This window comes from Nomascus leucogenys, chromosome 3 (assembly GCF_006542625.1).
Source record: "Nomascus leucogenys isolate Asia chromosome 3, Asia_NLE_v1, whole genome shotgun sequence".
Classification (NCBI taxonomy): domain Eukaryota; kingdom Metazoa; phylum Chordata; class Mammalia; order Primates; family Hylobatidae; genus Nomascus; species Nomascus leucogenys.
The window spans coordinates 59177059-59197507 of NC_044383.1; the positions used below are offsets into that span (position 1 = coordinate 59177059).

Genomic DNA, 20449 nt, shown 5'->3' on the forward strand with positions numbered 1-20449 from the left:
AACTGCAAATTCAGCTGTCTGATCGTTCCTCTGGAAGTTTTGTCTCAGAGGAGTACCCGGCCGAGTGAGGTGTCAGTCTGTCCTTACTGGGGGTGCCTCCCAGTTAGGCTGCTCAGGGGTCAGGGACCCACTTTAGGAGGCAGTCTGTCCGTTCTCAGATCTCCAGCTGCGTGCTGGGAGAACCACGCTACTCTCTTCAAAGCTGCCAGACAGGGACATTTAAGTCTGCAGAGGTTCCTGCTGACTTTTTGTTTGTCTGTGCCCTGCCCCCAGAGGTGGAGCCTACAGAGGCAGGCCTCCTTGAGCTGTGGTGGGCTCCACCCAGTTCGAGCTTCCTGGCTGCTTTGTTTACCTAAGCAAGCCTGGGCAATGGCAGGCACCCCTCCCCCAGCCTCACTGCCACCTTGCAGTTTGATTTCAGACTGCTGTGCTAGCAATCAGTGAGACTCCATGGGCGTAGGACCCTCAGACCCAGTTGTGGGACACAACCTCCTGGTGTGCCATTTTCCAAGCCCGTTGGAAAAGCGTAGTATTAGGGTGGGAGTGACTCGATTTTCCAGGTGCTGTCTGTCACCCCTTTCTTTGACTAGGGAAGGGAACTCCCTGACCCCTTGCGCTTCCCGAGTGAGGCAATGCCTCGCCCTGCTTCGGCTTGGCTCACGCATGATGTGCTAAACCGACTGTCCTGCTCCCAGTGTTTGGCACTCCCTAGTGAGATGAACCCGGTACCTCAGATGGAAATGCACAAATCACCCGTCTTCTGCGTTGCTCATGCTGGGAGCTGTAGACCGGAGCTGTTCCTATTTGGCCATCTTGGCTCCACCTGGCCCTCCCTTTTCAAGCCACTACCAAACTGCCAGTCTACTGTGCCAGCAGGGAAATCTACTACACATTTCTACAAACCAGCCAACTTTTGATCAGAGGATTCTCTTATGCACAGGCACTATGATACTGTGTAAGGGGAAGAGCCCCATGGTGCTGCTGTCTTTCAGAAGACACCACACACACATGCACACTGATTTAGAGCTATCTGAAATAGCTGAGAAGTGGTATAAGGAGGAAGCTTGTAGAACTGATTGTTTAAAAAATAAATATATATCAAATCACTGCACTATTTTATGGCCTCAATAAACAAGAAATATATAAATACGAAACCAGATTGTATAACCAAATTTATTTCTAAATGTTTAAAATGGTGATAAACTAGATTCCTGAGGCCACCCAATTTCCTCAGTTCTTTTAGTCAACTGCAAATCCATCAGAGGCCACAGACCATGCTTTTAAATCACTGTTTCCCTCTATCTCCCTCTTTCTCTCTAATGGTAGTGGCTATTCAAGGAATAACCCAGCAGGAGTCCTACTGTGTGTTACTCAGTATAATTTTTGAGTCCCTTCTCCACAAATTCCTTCAAAGGCCTGTACTACCTCTTGGTGATCTCCCATGACCTGGTGTTCAGGTTATAGTCTCAGCACAGGACTGTGTGCAAGTTACTGTGCTAGGTGCTTCACATAAGGCATACCATTTATTCTGGCCCTCAGCTACAGAAGAGTTCCTATTTCCGTTTCCCAGACGAAGCTGCTAGAGGGCAGACAAAACACAGGTACTACCTCTAAACCAAGTGTCCCGCCCCTATGACTTAATACTGCCATCTATTGATTTGATGAATGGGTCCAATGTCTATTTTGTGTATAGCATAATCTCACCTGTTGGAGTTTTATTTTCTATCACAGCTCAACATAGTGTTAAGAATCTGAGCCCTGAAGTCAGTCTACTCAGTCTAAATCCCAGTTCTGTAATCTACCAGCTGTGACCTTGTGCAACTCACTTAACCTCTCTGTGCCTCAGTTTTCTCCTCTATAAATGCGAAATAATGATAGTTCACCAATCTCAGGGCTGTTGCAAAAATTCAATAAATAAATATCTGTCAGCACACAAGACAGCCCCTGGCATCTAGTTAGCAGTATCTGATTATTAACATAAGATAATTTAATACTTGGGTTAGATGCCTTGCTTTGGTTCATCTTAAGAGCTGAAATTAGACTTTGGCATTAAACAGATCTAGGTTTGAGTCCCAATTCTATAGTACAGCAGCAGTGCCTTGGAAATTAATTTTTGTTAGCTTATTAGTTGTTAGTTTTATTATTAGTTAATTTTAAAAAAAGGGAAAAGTGTGTATGAGTGTGTAAATACTCTCTACCCTAAAGAGCTGCTGTCAGGATGAAATGCAACTGTGCCAGATACCACAGACTGCCAAAGCCCCATCTGGGCGCTTTTTGCTGGCACAGCCTACCTCCACTCTATAGGATGAATACTATTTTCCTAGCCTCTCTTGCAACTAGTGAGGTAATATAATCCAATTCTGACCAAGCGTACCCTGGGAATCCTGCTGGGGAATTTTCTGGCAAGTTTTTACTCCTGAGAAAAGAAACTGGTGAGGAAAAGCCATCCTTTAGGTGTGGTCCTATGAGGATAGGATGCTGCACCTTCCATGTGTTGGCCATAAGGCGACAAGACTCCAGAGTAAAGCCAGTGCTGTGATGAGGGTGGCAGAATGAGGAGAAGCAAAGAGGAACCTGGCTCCCTGTGCTCACTGTTCCAGCACTGCACAGCCCCAAACCACCGTGTCTCCAGATTTCTCTTCGAATGAGATAATTAGATGTCCTTATGTTTAAGCCATTTTCAGGCTTCCTGTTACTTGTAGTTTGAAGTCGCCTCATTCAGAGGTCAATTTTACTCCTCTCAACACCTAACAATTCTTTGTCCTATCCACCAGCACATTCTCTGGAGGTTCTGTGCTGTTTCCAAGAAGCTGTCCCTTCTTGCTCTCTTCTAAAGTCTGTGATATGAACTCACCCAACGGCACCTGTTTCTGGTGTCAGTTCACCAACTGCCCTGCTACTGACTCAGGACCACTTGCAGGTATCTGCCCACTGCTAGTTACCTTACACCAATATATTCATGTAACTGCATTTTCTTTCCTATGCAGTGTGATTACATAAGAATAAACCAATCCCTGAGACCTCCTTTTTGAAAGGGTAATAATAGTTCATAATAATAGTTCACTGAACATACTTTTCTGAGCAGAGGCAATACACGTTGTTATCAGGTTTTAAACCACATCTGAAAACATAACTTGACTATAAAATTTTCTTGGGCACTTCTGCTACAGTCTTCCTCACCTTCAATCCTCCTCCAAGAAAAGGGGGATGTGCACACAACTACACAAACGTCCTCCAGATCTGGTCAAATAGGTAGCTCTAGGACACCAGCGGTTTTCCAGGTCCACTGGTAACTGTGGGTCACCAGGACCACTGCTGCTAAATCTGGCATTCTTTTACTCAGCTCATTCCCAAATTTGCTTTATAGCACATGGACTTTGAGAAATGGCTAGAAATTTCTCTGTAGGAATTTTCTGCTTGAAAGGTAAGTAGAGTACTTTCTGTAGTACTTTCTGTATTCATCTCTCTCATATAAAACTGGGTAAATGTTGCTAATAATAAAATGGGTTATATACTAATGGCTTAATTTCACTAGCATTGTCTTGACCACTGTCATATGTTAAAGCCTTTATTTCCTGAACACAAACATGAATGGGGAAACTAAAATTTGCAAACTTTTCTCATCGACTTGCCCAAAACTGTATGTTCCTTTGAGTGTTTCAATTAAGAAAAAACTGAGGGAATCTCTACCTACTTCTCCATATAGTTCAGTATTTAAAATAATTTAAAGTGAAAGTTATGAATGTTTAGATAGAAATTTCCCCAGATTAAAGTAACAACTAGAATGGATAAAATCAAATTAGTTTTATATAAACAGTGAATAGAGAAACACATGAGTACACCCCTGAGCTAGACATTCATTACCAAGATCATGACTCGATTCTTTGTGAGATGCTTTCTGGGGCACTGAGAGGATGCGGTCCCCCCAGACAGCCTCGGCAGTGCACCCGACACATACAACTCTGTGTCTGGTAGGATTGTGGGTAATGCCTCCTGACAAGGAACCAGGCTGCTCTGCAGTGTGCATGTGGTACACAGATGGCCATAAAACAGAACCCCTGCAGGAACCATTAATGGAAGGTTGAAATGAAACGTCTAAGGTCACATTCAAGGCCAGTAATGTGTAATTATTCTCAAGCCTTATGCCCAAAGCATGTGCTTGAAGACTATTCTCAGAGGCGGTCTTATGCCCCCACGCCCTAAAAATAAGCCCCATTGAATAGAAGCATTAGTCTGGGGGAACTGTCCTAACCAATTGGTAAGCAGTCTGTCAATTTTTATCATCTTTAAAACTAACAACCAACAAAGAATAGACACTAGCCTAACAGTATAATTTGCAGTCCTAAACTAGCTTCCTAAGTAAGGGGACCCGAAGAGCACTCTTCTCACAAACCCTAGAAGCTGATTTTAATTCTATTTTAACATAGGACGTGCATACTCAAGTCAGGATATGTCTGTGTTTGATTCAAATCTGGTACATTCAGAGATTATTCAATCTGGCACTTAGTCAAGAAGGGCCCCAGGCCCTCGGTAATTTCTAAGACTAGAGGCAGGTCAAGTATCTCACCCTGTTTATGGTATTAGAGAGTAAAGTACTATAACAAATAGTAGTCCTATAGCTTTCAAACACGAATTAATATCTAAATATGAAGCAGCTCTTATAGGTACTATCGGGAACATAAAGCAGGGGTGAGCAAACCCTAGCCCATGCCTGTTTTTAAAGTTGATCGGAACACAAGCATGCTCATTCATTTACACGTTTGTTTATGGCTACTTGCACACTACAATGGGAGTTGAGTAGTTGCAACAGAAATCGTAAGGCCTGCAAAGCCAAAAATAATGTCTATTTGGCCCTTCTTGGAAAAAAATGGACAACCTCTGCTAAAAAGTATATATAATATAATGCATTTTATGTCTGAACTTCGAATGGGTAGTAGATCAGGAAAGGTGAGCTTAAGAAAGGTTTTACCTGAGTTACTGGGTTACAAAAAAGAAAGTAAGTTCATTAAAGTCCCATTTAAAGGAAAGATCAAAAACTAGTCTTAAGTATTAGGCTATTATGAAACTGTTAAGAGTGATAAAGAAGGCCGTGAGTCCCAAGGATCCATAGCTGTGTAACTGAACTATCACTATACAGGTTTTCTCTATATTTTCTGGAAATGTTTTACGTTAATGTCTGTCGTAGTCTCACTCATACGGAGATATGCTGTCATCTTTGCATGACCATAAATCATACTTCAAGGCATCTACCCCCCAATCCCCGCTGTGTTTCAATTTACAGAGGAAAACCAGGGTCCCATTGGAGGAGAACGGCATGCTTCTGAGCAGATAAATAGCCTGAGGCCCAAGGTGGACACCAATCACCAATCCAGATTTAGAACCACTGTTTGTTTTGAGCTGAAAGGGACCTTTGATTCTCTGTAGTCTCCTGGACTTTCATGAATTCATCGAATTTTATGCTGAAACACAGCTTTTTAAAAAAAAAAGTCTGAAAATATTTTTTAAGAGTTTAGAAAATCGATAACCAGCAGATGTGAAGAGCTGTATATGCTCTGGGTAAGACACTTCCCCTTCCCTGCTGCTACAACTCCCTCACAGCAAGACAGCCCTCTTTCTAACCCCATCTCCCACCCCTCCTATCTTTGGAACTCTTCCGCCAAATGATCTAATGACCCACTGTGAGTCACTGCAAAATCCCCCTAATATTCTTAACCTTTTTTCACAAACATTCCTTAGCTTCTCCTGCTAAATGAACTTTGGTTCTCCCTTAAAGACACTGTTTCCTGAAGCTGTTCCACTGTCCAAAAGAGTGACGTCCCAGCAGACCTACAGGCCCATGAGTGACAGAAATAAATGTTAGTTGATGTAAGCCACTGAAATTTTGGAGTTGTTTGCTATGTAACACGCACAGCAAGAGTTGACTGCTTTAGAAACTGATACAAGGTGGATGCTGCCACAACCAAACCCTAAAATCTATGGCAATGGCTTTGAGACAAGGTGGTAGAAGATAAGGAAACACTTGTTGGAACTTAAAATAGAGACACAATATGCAATAGTGAAATGGCTGGTAAAAAGTGCCCTGCAATAATCAGGAAGGTAGAAAATGTATCAAATGAAGTTGCAGTAGAGCTGCCCTAGCTGACCCACAGAAAGAGAAACAGATGTTTAATGTTGTAAGCTGTTGAAACCTGAGGTTTATTTACTATGCAGTATTATTCCAACAATAATGGATTATCTCAAAGGCTACTCATACCATTTGTCAACTAGATCCCATCCACTCCAGGCTATTCAAGAACACTGCTAGAGCAATTTTTCCTTGTCCTGAAAGTATCAGCTTTACCTCTCTACAAGTTCATTTCTAACACTAAACATCTTGTAATATCATCCTTAAAAAAACCCTTTCCTGTCCACCTTGCCCTACTATAATCTAGTCTCAGCACAACCGCTACAATAATTCTTTAAATACTAAAGTCAGATTATTTCTTTTCAGCAAATTCCTCCAATGTGTTTCCAGGTCACTCCGAGTTAAAGCCAAAGTCCTGTTATAGTCAGCTTGCCCCCTCCCTACCCCTTCCTTCCTTGTCTCCTCTGTTACTACTCTCCCCTAGATCATTCCACTTTAGCCACACTGTCATCCTTGCTGGTCCTTGCACACTTCAAGTAGGCCCCTACTGAAGAGCCTTTGCATCTGCTGTGTTCTTCTCAGAATACTCTTGCTTACAGATCCAGATATCCAGACCTTCTTCACCTCTTTGCTCCAATAAGACATCTGTGAATGCCTCCCTGTCCACCCTATTTAAAATTACAACCATCCATTTTTGTTTTCTTCCATCTATAGTACTTACCACATATAACCTACAATACATTTTATTCAATTGTTTATTCACTGTCTCTCCAGATGGAATGAAAGCCCCAGAAGGCAGGGGTTGTAGTCTGTCCTCTTTCAGATCTATCTCCCTAGTGTCTACAATGGTACCTTGACACACAGTAGACAGTAGCTATCTGTTGAATGAATGAGTGTGTAAGATATGAATCAGGCCTAGATTATATTTTATATTTCTAAGTTATAAACTAATAAGCCAGGCATATAGACTGGAAAAGGAATGCTGCAGTGAAGATAAAGATATACTAAAGTTTTACTAAGATTTTTTTTCCTTTAATAATAATGTCTTTTCTTTTTCTCTCATTTACAGTAAAAGAAATAAAACAAATTATGAGGACTACAATTCAACATAATTATATTTAGAGCCCCTGGACTGAAGCCTTATTTTCAAAATTACAGTTATTTTTTATATTTCTAATATACAACTTTTTACCATCATAGAAGAATTGTACCTCCAGGGAGTATATTTGTATGATGTACCAGCTTCCTAAGAAATGAATAAAACATTCAGCTATAATTCTTAAAACAGACACAATTTATTCAATAACAACTAAGATCAATTTTTTGGAAGGCAGTATATGAAGTTCAACTCTTCCACTTCAACTAACTGCCTTTCACTCTTTTCCTTCTCAATCTTTCTCCAAACTAAAAAAAAAAAGAAAAATTTAAATTATTCCTGTGCCAAGGCTCAGATATTACTAAAAATAACCTTTCATCAAGCCAATTCTTTTAGAAGAAAAAAATGTAAAAAAAAAAAAAAAGAGAAGCTACAATATTTGTAGATAAGCACAATATAAACACCCCTTGAATGAAGGCCTGTTTACTTACCACACAGACGACATACACCTTTCGGCCATGAGAACAAACAGGACATTATATTAAAATTAGCACTTCTCATTATCATTGAATAAGTTATATGAATCTAGTCACTAGATCTGGATGCAAAATGTCTTGCTTCAGTTAACCAAAATTAAATTTTATTTTAAACCAACATATTTTACAATAAGGCTATCCTAGAATTATTTTGCTAAGGGGAAAAATCTCCCACAAAACTAAAAATTTGAGAGAGAGAGAGAAGAGAAAATGATCCACTCTTTATTGTAAGCGCTAAAATGTCACATCTACCAAGCCTTTGAAGATTACTTTGATATCTTCTTTTCCCCAAGGAACTCATTACTTGTATTTCAGTGAAAACAGTGCTGACAGACACTGGCTCCCTTATTAAAGATTTCTTTTTTGTGGGAAGTTAGCAAACTAATCATACCGTTTTCAAATTCAGTTAACAGGTATGTTTTGGCATACTCAAGATAAAGCCATTATATTCACTCCAAGTAGAAGTTTCAGTTGTTTTGTAACTCTAGCAGTGACTCTTATTTTTTATTACTTACCAAGTCCTAAAAGATCCACAGTGGGCTCCGCAGCTTTTTTAGGGCTGGTACCTTTTTTAGGCTCCAGTTGCTGATCTTCTTTCTTCTGCAGCTTTAAAGTAAATAATTGGATTTATTAATTTTTCTTGAATAAATTTAACAAGATTTTAAGCCCCAATTAATTACAGGTTTCTGGTAAAGTTAGTGTAAAAAAATATATGAAACATAGTATAATAAAACCTAGAATATTGTTTGTTATATACAAAACAAGCAAACATGACTGTTGAAGTTGCAATGACAATCCTCACATATTGGGACCCCAAAATAGTGAATAAAACAATTAAACTCTTAATATAATTGTTCTTAACTACTAGCTCTTTTATATGAAATTATACATTTTAAAGAAATGCATTTCATATTAGTTCCTAGCTACTATTAATGTACTTCTGTGACAGAGTTTGGCTCTGTGTCCCCACTCAAATTTCATCTTGTAGATCCCATAATTCCCATCTTTTATATACAATTATATATTTTGAAGAAATGCATTTCATATTATTTCCTAGCTACTACTAATGTACTCCTGTGATACAGTTTCATTCTGTGTCTCCACCCAAATCTCATCTTATAGCTCCCATAATTCCCATGTGTTGTGGGAGGGACCCAGTGGGAGGTAATTAAATCACGGGGGCGGGTCTTTCCTGTACTGTTGATTTGACGGTATTATAAGGGGTAGTTTCCCTACACAAGCTGTCTTTGCCTGCTGCCATCCACATAAGATGTGACTTGCTCTTCCTTGCCTTCCGTCATGTTTGTGAGGCCTCCCCAGCCACATGGAACTGAGAGTCCAATTAAACCTCTTTCTTCTGTAAATTGCCCAGTCTCGGGTATGTCTTTATCCGCGGCATGAAAACGGACTAATACCTCCTGTTAGCTGAGACTGGGGAGGCCTCAGAGTCTTCATGAGCACACTGTTAACCCATCATCCACACACTGTATGATATATGAGACACAACTGCCAAGAAAAGCCTAATGAATGGTATTGGATATACTTTCTTCCTGAATCTATATTATTAATTACTTTTTAAATATAATATTCTTCTAGTTCTCAGGAGCCGAAGTCATAGTTACACATTCCAAACTTACTTTCTCACAAAAAACACTGCGTAGGACAGAATGAAAAAACCTACACCTACTGGATTATCAATTCTAAAGCCTACTTCTAATAAACTAAGAAAATAAAACGTTCAGTTGAGTGCAGTGACTCACACTTGTAATACCAGCACTTTAGGAGGACAAGGTAGGAGGATCCCTTAAGCCCAGGAGTTTGAGATGAGCCTAGGCAACATAGCAAGACTGTCTCTACAAAAAATGAAGAAATTAGCTGGGTGTGGTGGTGCACACCTGTAGTCTCAGCTACTCGGGAGGCTGAGGCTGGAGGATTGGTTGAGCCCAGGAGGTCAAGGCTGCAGTGAGCTATGACTGCACCACCGCAGTTCCAGCCTGGGCGACAGAGTAAGACCCCATCTCTTAAAAACAAAATGAAATAAAGAAAATCATTTCTCAAACCATTTTAAGATCATTTCTTCTACAACTACCTAAAGAATTCACAACTTAGTTGTTACATGAGTTCATTTTTTGTTAGCTATTAGAGATACGTTAACTTCTAAGAACATATATCTACCCTTATTTGTTTTTTAATCACTACACTCTCCCTTAGAATTATTGTTTAACCAATTAGCCTACTATTACCAGGTGTCAATTCTTTTTTTTTTTTTTGAGACGGAGTCTTGCTCTGTCGCCCAGGCTGGAGTGCAGTGGCGCGATCTCGGCTCACTGCAAGCTCTGCCTCTCGGGTTCAAGCCATTCTCCTGCCTCAGCCTCCCAAGTAGCTGGGACTACAGGCGCCCACCACCACACCCAGCTAATTTTTTTGTTTTGTTTTAGTAGAAACAGGGTTTCACCATGTTAGCTAGGATGGTCTCCATCTCCTGACCTCGTGATCTACCCACCTCGGCCTCCCAAAGTGCTGGGATTACAGGCGTGAGCCACTGCACCCAGCCCAATTCTTTAATAACTCTCAAATACAGAATTAGCCACCTGTAACAGTATATAATTTTCAGAAGTTTAACATAATCCATTTCACACTCTCTATTCTTTCACTTTTCAACTTCTAATACAGGTTCAGACTTATCGTGCTTAGCAAAAGGATTTCAAAATAATTTCAAGAAAAATATTCCCTGTAGTCATGAAGTAAGAAATTCTTTTCAACTGATTACTCAATCTGCTACTATAAATAATCAAATTTGCAAGGGAATCTGAGGATAGTGTGGCCACGAGCATGCAAACTTCAAATATTCCAGGGCAGGATCCTAGCAGCTTCCTGGGGTGGGTCTTCATTGGTCACATCACAGCCTATAATACTCTGAAGAGTGTCTTAAAGTAGTCTTTAAGTAGGTAGTTAAGTCTAATCCCTATTTTAATTTGGCTTAAAAATCAGAAAACTTTGAAGTTGAAAATAAACTTAGATAATCTGGCAAATTAACTGAGGCTCAGATGTTATGTGCCAAATAGGAATACAGGAACTAAAATTCTTATTTTCTGCCACTCCAACTTTAGCATTCTTTTTTTTTTTTTTTTTTTTTTTTTTGGTATATTTTACTGAATCTTCTTCCATGGAAAAAAGCATAAAACAAACCAAACTTGTGAGGAATTCCTTCCTATTTATTTTCTATGATCTAAGACTTTGGAACCTCTTCAGGCTAAAAAGGACCTTTTTTAAAAATTCAAATAGAAACTCTTGTTTATAAGGCATTTGTCACCAAATTAGAACTACCTTTTAAAATACTGCTGAGTATGAAACTATCTGTCATAGTTTGAAAAGGAAAGAAAAAGCTAAACTGAGCAATGCAGAGGTCCTCTAGTAATCCCAGCTCCCACCCCCAGAACTACTGCAAACAATTTGGAAAATATCTTTCTTTCCAGATGTTCACACATGTATCTGTGTTCTAAAAGCTTCTCATCTTCCTTACATTTCAATTTAAATGGGCAGTCATCAACCATTTTCATAGGAAACTGTAGAAATGAGAACATATATATAGCTGTGCAAAGTAAAGAGAAACACTAAGGCAAAAATAAGAGAAATCCTAAACAGTTTATCAAATTGCAGGTGGGGCCCACTAGCAATTTTTGAAATCTATTTTATGGGCCACAAGGAAACATTTTTTTTGGCATATAAAAATGATACAGAATAGAAAATAGAGTACACTGCATAAAAGAAAGGCAAATATTCCCAGATTGTTGTTTTGCACATTTGTACACACATGTGAGCACAAATCTGGATCATAATGTATTTCTTACCAGAGTGGTAGGTTGACAAATGCTGCTGTAAAGACAGTCTGCTCTTTTGCTCCTACAATGGTCAGATTATGAATGAGAAATGTCTATGCCCTAAACCCTATTATTCCAAATAGAGTTGGCTATTCGAGATGGATTTCAACAATTCAGACATGAATTATCCTTAGAGTTGGCATCTGAAAGGTTGTCCCACAAATCAAAAAAGCAAAAGGATTGATCATTTTAAAATCTACTTTGTATCCCTCCATTATCAAATCTTGTGGAGGCCATAACCTGAACACAACAATGTGTGGCAAAGGTGATTTTACAGATTACTTTTCTATGTCTTCATAGTATATACAGTATATACTTCTTCATATATATTAGTGAAAGCTACAAAGATTAAATTCAGATGATACTCTTCTTCACTGATAATTGTAAACATAAGAAATTAACTTCACTATTTTTATTTTTAAAACATTTAAGGACGGATACACCAAAGCACAAACTACATAGGTAAGGAATCCTTCTAAAATTCTAGATAGAGTAACAAATACTTAATCTTTTAGAGCTTAATATCCATTAAGAGTTATTAATTTTCTATAGTTTTCTTGAAAGACTTTAACAAAAAAAACTGAAAGTTATTTCTTATTTATATTTAAAAATATTTTTACAGATTTTTGTGTAAAATGACAGGAAGTTAAGTACTTATTTTACTAGTCCTAGATGAGTAATAATAACTTAAAATACAGACCCAGGAGATGCTATTGTTGGAATGTGTCACCCAAAGTTCACATGTTGGAAATGTAATCCCAATGTAACAGTGTTGAAAGGTGGAGACTAGTAAGAGATGATTAGGTCAGGAGGGCTCTACTTTCGTGAACAGATTAATATCATTACCACAGGCATAGGTTAGTTATCAAGAGAGTGAATGTTATAAAAACAATTTCGGCCCCCTCTTGTTCGAGTGCTCTCTTGCCCTTCCAGCTTCCAACCATGGGATGATACAGCATGACGGACCTCACCAGATGCTGGAGCTGTCCTCCTGGACATCTCAGCTTCCAGAACCATGAGCAAATAAACTTCTTTTGTTTATAAATGAGTCTGTGCTATTCTGTTACAGCAGCACAAAACAAACTGAGATGGAATAAAGAAAATCTTTGCATATATACTGCCATTATGAAGGTTCCAAAAAACCTGAAAACATGCAATCCCCTAATAAAGATACACACACACATAGATTCAATGTTTTTTTTTAAAAAAATTTTAAGTATCTAGGTGTTGTGTTTTATTCCATTACATTGTACATTTAAACCCAATACTATCACCAGTAAATCAAGGTGGGCAAAGCCTATCAAAAGACTATTTCCACACTGAAAGCAACTGCAAGAAAAACAAAAATTGACAAATGGGACCTCATTAAGCTAAAGAGCATCTGCACAGCCAAAGAAACTATCAACAGTAAACAGAAAACCTACAGAATGGGAGAAAATTTTTGCTAAGTATGTGTCTGACACAGGTCTAATATTCAGAATCTATAAGGAACTTAAACGAATTAACAAGCAAAAAACAACCCCATTAAAAAATGGGCAAGGACATAAGCACTTTTCAAAAGAAAACATACACGTAGCCAACAAGTATATAAAAAAATGCTCAACATCACTATTAGAGAAATGCAAATCAAAACCACAATGAGACACCATCTCACACCAGAGTGCCTATCATTAAAAAAATTTAAAAAATAACAGATGCTGGCAACGCTGTGGAGAAAAGGGAACACATACACACTGCTGGTAGGAATGTAAATTAGTCCAGTCATTGTGGAAAGCAGTTTGGCAATTTCTCAAATAACTTAAATAGAATTACCATTTGACCCAACAATCCTATTATTGGGTATATGCCCAAGAGAATAAAAATTGTTCTACCATAAATACATATCCACACATATGTTCATCACAGCACTGTTCACAATAGCAAAGACATGGAATCAACCTAAATGCCCATCAACAGTAGTCTGGATAAAGAAAATGTGGTACATATACACATGGAATACTATACAGCCACAAAAAAGAATGAGATCATGTCCTCTGCAGCAACACTGATGGAGCTGGAGGCCATTATCCTAAGCGAACTAATGCAGAAACAGAAAATTAAATACTGCACGCTCTCACTTATAGGTGGGAGCTAAACACTGAGAATACATGAACACAAAGAAGGGAACAACAGACACTGGGACCTACTTCAGGTTGGAGGGTAGAAGGAGGGAGAGGATCAAAAAACTATCAGGTATTATGCTTATGACTTGGATGACAAAATAATCTGTACACCAAACCCCTGTGACATACAATTTACCTATATAACTAAAACCTGCACATGTACCCCTAAATCTAGAATAAAAGTTAAAAAAAAAAAGTAAAAATAAGCAAAGACTACTTCCAATCTTATATCATGACCACTGCTAGGACTGCCTAATATTGCCATATTCTAAAAGCTGACAAGACAGGTACTCAGTCTCTGACTGAAGGGGAAAATCATGGCTGGCCTCAGATATCGGACTAGGAAGAGACAGTTGAAATGATAATTCTCTTTTGTCACACTGAAGAATTCAGCATTTCAAAAATCAAACATTTAAAATAATTAAAATCAAATCTCATGAAATAAGATAGGAAGTTCAGAATAATTTTCTTCTTGTCCCTCATTACAGTATCTGTAGCAACAAGGCAATTTAAATAATGCAGATTAATCAAGAAGAGAGCAGCAGTACCCTGTGTACATGCTAAAAATCCTGTCTCATGGCCACTCTAAAGTCTACTTCGTTTCTATAGCAAAGCACATTTGATGCTCTTATATATTATATTTACAATATAAATCACCAATGTTAATGTTTACCCATCTGCAAAGTATTACAGATTTCCAAAATGTATTCCAATTAAACATTTTGGTTAACAGACATATGTGTAATGGATTATGCCTTCCTGAAAAGCTTTTCTATAATGGAAAAATCTTCAAGAACATGTTTGACTTTTTCCAGGTTTGCCTATAACACAAGAAGTCATTTTTATCAAATATTTTCAAGACATAAAGGTTGTAAACCTTAAACAACAAACATGAATACATAAACTATCAATTTGTACTTCTGCTCTGTAGCATACCAATTGTATTGTATTTTGCAAAGACTTACAACATACAATTATTTAAGATACTTAAAATACAGCTATCATATAAATACAAAGTAAATAATATCTGGAAGCCAAATTTTAGAAAATTTAAGAATAAAAATGCTATTATCTTGTTAGGATTTATGGGCAGGGATTACCAGTGTGTGATAACAGTAAATTAATACCTTGATGACCACACCTTCCCTCATTTAACTGTCATCCTTTTGATACCTCACATTCATCTCAGACATGGCAAGCAACACATACAGACTCACTCCACTTTAAATTCTGCTGCTATTGAAAACATTGCATAGGAAATTTGTCTTTTAATAAGTGAAGAATGCAGTCAACTGTGGGTACATAAAATTAGGCAATCTATAATTTATTAAACAAAATTTTCTAACAAGCAAGAACATAAGTCTACTTAGATAAAGCAATTTCATAAAATGTAATTTCCTTAGATTCACATTGAGCAGATGTCTCATTCAAATTATTAAAGCTTTTATTAGCAGAAGCTTCACTACCCAATCTTTTTGTGATTCATTAATGATACCCCACAGAATATAATTGAATAAAAAACTATTTAGGTCCCAACTCCTACATTTACCACCATTTCCTAGCCCTTTAAATAACAGACATAACAGGTGAGCTTCTAGAAGGTGATTCACTATTCTTCAGCTGGCCAGTTAATGTAGACAAGAGCATAAATATATACTACAATAGGAAAGCTATACAATTCTCTAAGTTCTAGTGGTAATTATTCAAAATTTTCTTTAAAAACTGACATCTCAAATTATAACTTATTTATAATCAGTTTCCTTTAATATTCCTAGAATCTTAGAACAAGAAGAAACATAAAATGTATTACATTCAACTTTTTCATTTTAACATTAAGGAAATTAAATGACACGATTTGTCCAACGGCTCCGTAAGTGGCTATTGTGGCAAAGGTTAATTTCCTAACAGGGTTCCTTGCCCTGCACCATGGTGCCTTTTGCTGAATTTCTATCTATCAAAAATTAGATTTAAAAATAAATATTTACCCAATGCTTAACAATACATGCATATTCTTACAATGGCATAACAGAAAACTGCAATTAAAAAAAATCATGCCGGGTGGCACATGATGGTAGTTCCAGCTATGTGTGAGGCTGAGGTAGGAGAATCGCTTCAGCCCAGTAGTTGGAGAACAGGCTGGACAACATAGCAAAAACACATCTCAAAAATAAAAAAACAAAAACAAAACAAAACAGAAAAAAAAAAACAAATACAATCTGATAGAGGGTCAGAGCAAGCATGCCAATAATCTTAACTCAAAGTACACTATAAAGACCACATGAAAAGTATGATTCTTTGAAGTTCAAAGGTAATAGTAGTCGTGGGTGATTAGGATTTTATAAAGGTAGTGACATTAACTCTTATGCATGTAGGAAAAATAGGAAAGAGTCAAACAGGAAACACGGTTCACTCTACTGCCCAGGCTAGAGTGCAGTGGCAAGATCGCAGCTCACGGCAGCCTTGATCTCCTGGGCTCAGGTGATCCTTCTACCTTAGCCTCCCAACTAGCTGGAACTATAGGCATGCACCACCATGCCCAGCTAATTTTTGTTTTGTTCTGTTGGGGTTTGAGACAGAGCCTCACTCTGTTGCCCAGGCTGGAGTGCAGTGGAGCAATCACCACTCACTGAAGCATTGACCTCCCTGGAATTGGCAATGGCACCATGTGAAGAACACTGAGTGGGAAACGTGCTAGATGGTGGATGTAACTGACTGACCTCTAGTTCTACATGTAAGGAATAAAAGATGAATCTGAAGATTTTTATTCTATTTCCACAATGTGGAAGGACCTAAATAAATAGCCAACTAGAGCTAGCATTCATATATGTCACTGTTTTTCAATGGGGGCAGTGAAAAGAAAAAATATTACTCCTGGAGAAGTGTGTTGTGCATATGAACTGCACTGAGGAACAAAAATCTGACCACCATTGTTGCAGATGGAAGGCTTTGTGACTGTGATGCGGTCGAGCAATACTTTAGGAAAAAACTAATCTACTGCCTCAGTAGAACCTGATATCTGAAATACATTTTCTAACAAGTTACTCAACAACATATAATTCCCAGAATACTATCCTATCTGATTACCTATTGAAATCTTCACAGGTTTAACCTTTACTAAAATTTTCAGTAAAAAATTCATGAGTTAATATTATCCACTATATTACCTACATTAGTTGTTTACTCAAAGTCTTTTGACTATATGCTATAAATATATTAATAAAAACCAGTCTTATATTCCTATATAGGAATATATATATAATAATAAAATTTTATTAATATATATTAATAAAAATGCTGAAAAGAATGAAGTCCAGTATTGACCCCTGAAGAAAGCAGAGAACTTCCCCTAACAGAACTGACATCAGTTCTGTTAATTGGATAGCTGTCTATCCGGTTCATAATCTACCTATCATAATATATTCCTATATAGATAGCTATAATTACTGTTTGTTTGTATTTGCATGCTTTCAAAACTGAATTATATACAACCTTAAAACTATTTTATGTGAGAAAAAATCTTGCATATAATTCTTGTTTATTCCCAATATCTTATTTATTCAAAATCTTTAGTTTTTTTTCTCCTGTTTACCATTCTTTATAATATATAAAATAGATCTTTTCAAATTAAAGCTGTCAACACAGAGTACTCTTTTTGAATTTAATATTCTTTCTTAAATTGTATTTTTAGGTTTTAATTTATTACAATCTACATTTTATTTCCCCAATCATATGGACATCTTTCAGTAAATGTTCTCTGTAAGACCTATGGACACTACCATCCCAAACAGTATCTCACTGGGCTGGAGAAGTTATCAAGGATTTACATAAATTTCAGAAGTAGGAGCAGCCTTGAAGACATTTAGTGAATTATGTGATACACAAAACACTACTGTAACATCTTGCTTACACGTCCATTCTCTCTGTAAGAAAATCTTCCAGTGTTATGGAATCACTGCATATGATGATACAGCATATTTTACATTTGGACAATTACAAATATTAGAAAGTATCCTCTTCAGACAATTTGTAACATCTACCCATTTAGCCATACTCTCTATGCTACAGCCATGCAGAAAACAAATGGAGGAATAAATTTGTGGAGCTGACCTTCTCCAAAGCAACAGAAGACCATTAATTCATACCGGACCTTTGGTCATCTAAAATTCAATGACATTTTCTTTTGTGCTACATTCAGGACAGTTAAGTTTGGGTACATTTGCTTCAGAATTTTACATTTATCCAATTTGTTGGCATTTATTTTAACACTATCTGAGGGATTTATTCTGTCATTTGATATCTTAACTAATCTTTATTGCTTGGTCATTTGAAAATTTGAACAATATGGCACAGATATCCACAGTTAATAAAAATGCTGAAAAGAATGAAGTCCAGTATTGACCCCTGAAGAAAGCAGAGAACTTCCCCTAAACTGACATCAGTTCTGTTAATTGGATAGCTGTCTATCCGGTTCATAATCTACCTTACTATCTGATCATCAGGCCCACCTGTCTACATCTTGACCAGACGCATATTTAAGAATCTTGGCCGATAAGCAAGCTTAGTCTGACAGGAACTGTGGGGTTTTTTTTTGGTTTTTTTGTTTTTTTGTTTTTTTGTTTTTTTGAGACATGGTTTCACTCTGTTGCCCAGGCTGGAGTGCAGTGGCAAGATCACAGCTCACTGCACTGCAGCCTCGATCTCCTGGGCTCAGGTGATCCTCCTACCTCAGCCTCCCAAGGAGCTGGTACTGTAGGCATGCACCACCATGCCCAGCTAATTTTTGTTCTGTTTTGTTGGGGTTTGAGACAGAGCCTCACTCTGTCATCCAGGCTGGAGTGCAGTGGTGCAATCACCACTCACTGAAGCCTTGACCTCCCAGGCTCAGGTGATCCTCCCACCTCAGCCTCCCAGGTAGCTGGGACTACAGGTACAAGCCACCATGCCCAGCTAATTTTTTGTAGAGATGGAATTTCATCATGTTTCCCAGACTGGTTTTGAACTCCTGAGCTCAAGCAATCCACCTGCCTCAGCCTCCCAAGTGCTAGGATTACAGGCGTGAGCCATCATGCCAGCCAGGAACTGTTCTTAAAGAATCCATGGCAGGCAAACAGTGAGTGCTGGTAAGACTATGGAAAAGAAGTAAGTTGTTAAAAAAAAAAAAAAAGTCCTTTTGAATTTTGCATAGAATCCATGTCAAGCTTAATGATACAGCATTCATAATCCACTACATTTTCCTTCTGAAAATCAAGATGTGAGCCCATCTCTAATCTCCTGGTTCCCTAGTTTGCAGCATTTCTCAAAGAATGACCTAGAGTGCTTTATAAATGGTTCTAAAAAGTTTCTTATTATTCATCCCAAATACTGAATGGCTACACTGGTAAGTTTCCTTAAAATAATACTTTGCAGGATTTTTGTGAGAATTAAGCAAAGTAATTTAAAGACAGTCCCTTTCACAGCAGCTGGCACATAAGTGCTTCATAAATGGTAGCTGGTAGTGGTTGCAGTAGTACATTTTATAGTTACATACCAGGACTAGTAAGCACTAGGGATACAAAAATGAAGAACACGTTTCCTAATCTTAAACTCATACTCTAGTTTTGCACATGGACACAAACATAATCTGGTTCAGTGTGGATCAGTGTAATGATGGAGTTAGAAAATAGAAGTTTTCTGGGGGCACACAGGAGTGGCATGCTTATTCGGCTTAGCATGTGTGTGAATGACAGGCAGGTGAACACAAGTCCTGGTTTGCTCAAAGTAACTCCAGTTGATGCCTGCTATTCCAATTTAACTGTTTAACAGCACCTGCTTTCACTCTTAGAAGTATCCAATTTGAAATACCCATCATAATTATACTTAGAGCCTTTAACTTTAGACAGGAATTGGCTACAGTACTGCTAAACTTGTCATTAATAGGTTCCTCTCTTGACAATGGTAGGCTCCTGTTCATAAGACTCTATGGATTGCATGCAAATGCCCAGTCACCTCTTAGTAGTGAATTAGCAAGATTTTTTTTAAAAGCAGTAAACCCAACAGGAGTGGCTATACCTACAGCTATATCTTTAACACTCATCTCACTATTGTTATTCTTGTTTTTACACAGTATTCTGGAGGTTTGCAGAGAAGGAAAAAAAGTAGTTTTTGATAATACCACTTTATTAGCAAAATTATGAAAGAAAAAAATTAGCCAAACACCTGAGTTTTAACCCCAGCATGGACACTTCTCAGCTGGGTGACTTTGAATAAATCACTTAGTATCTCTGAACATGGCTGGCTTCATAGGTTTGCAACCTATGCAGTCTCACAGAGCCCCAATGCTACATTTAATATTTTCCTATGGGCATCTTGAAATTTGTAATAATTTTCTCTTTGAGTATCTATTTTGTAAATCCGATGGGACATAAGCTTAAGCACAGGATATATGTGCAATGTGTGTCCCCACTGTTCCTTGCTGTACATCTGCATATAGGGCTCATGATGCTCCATGAGCACAGAGTTACAGTACAAGACTGCAAGTGAATACAAGATAAGTATATTAGCTCTATGACAGGGTGAGCAGGGTTACTGACAGCTGCAAGAGACCATGATTTCTGTTCCTACTAGAACTTGCTTCAAAAGCAGAAAGAAGGCAATGGTGTTCTAAGAAATAA

The 20449-nt window shown here is 37.9% G+C and overlaps 1 protein-coding gene across 4 annotated transcripts in view; it reads right to left on the bottom strand.

Annotated features, from left to right (window-relative positions):
- SMAP1 (small ArfGAP 1) overlaps nucleotides 1-20449 on the bottom strand; it is a 198770-nt gene that overhangs the window by 22710 nt on the left and 155611 nt on the right. For all 4 annotated transcript variants that reach the window (XM_030809387.1, XM_030809388.1, XM_030809389.1 and 1 more), the window contains one exon: nucleotides 8272-8362. In XM_030809387.1, coding sequence (XP_030665247.1) covers nucleotides 8272-8362 — 91 coding nt within the window. The remainder of the gene's footprint in view (nucleotides 1-8271; nucleotides 8363-20449) is intronic.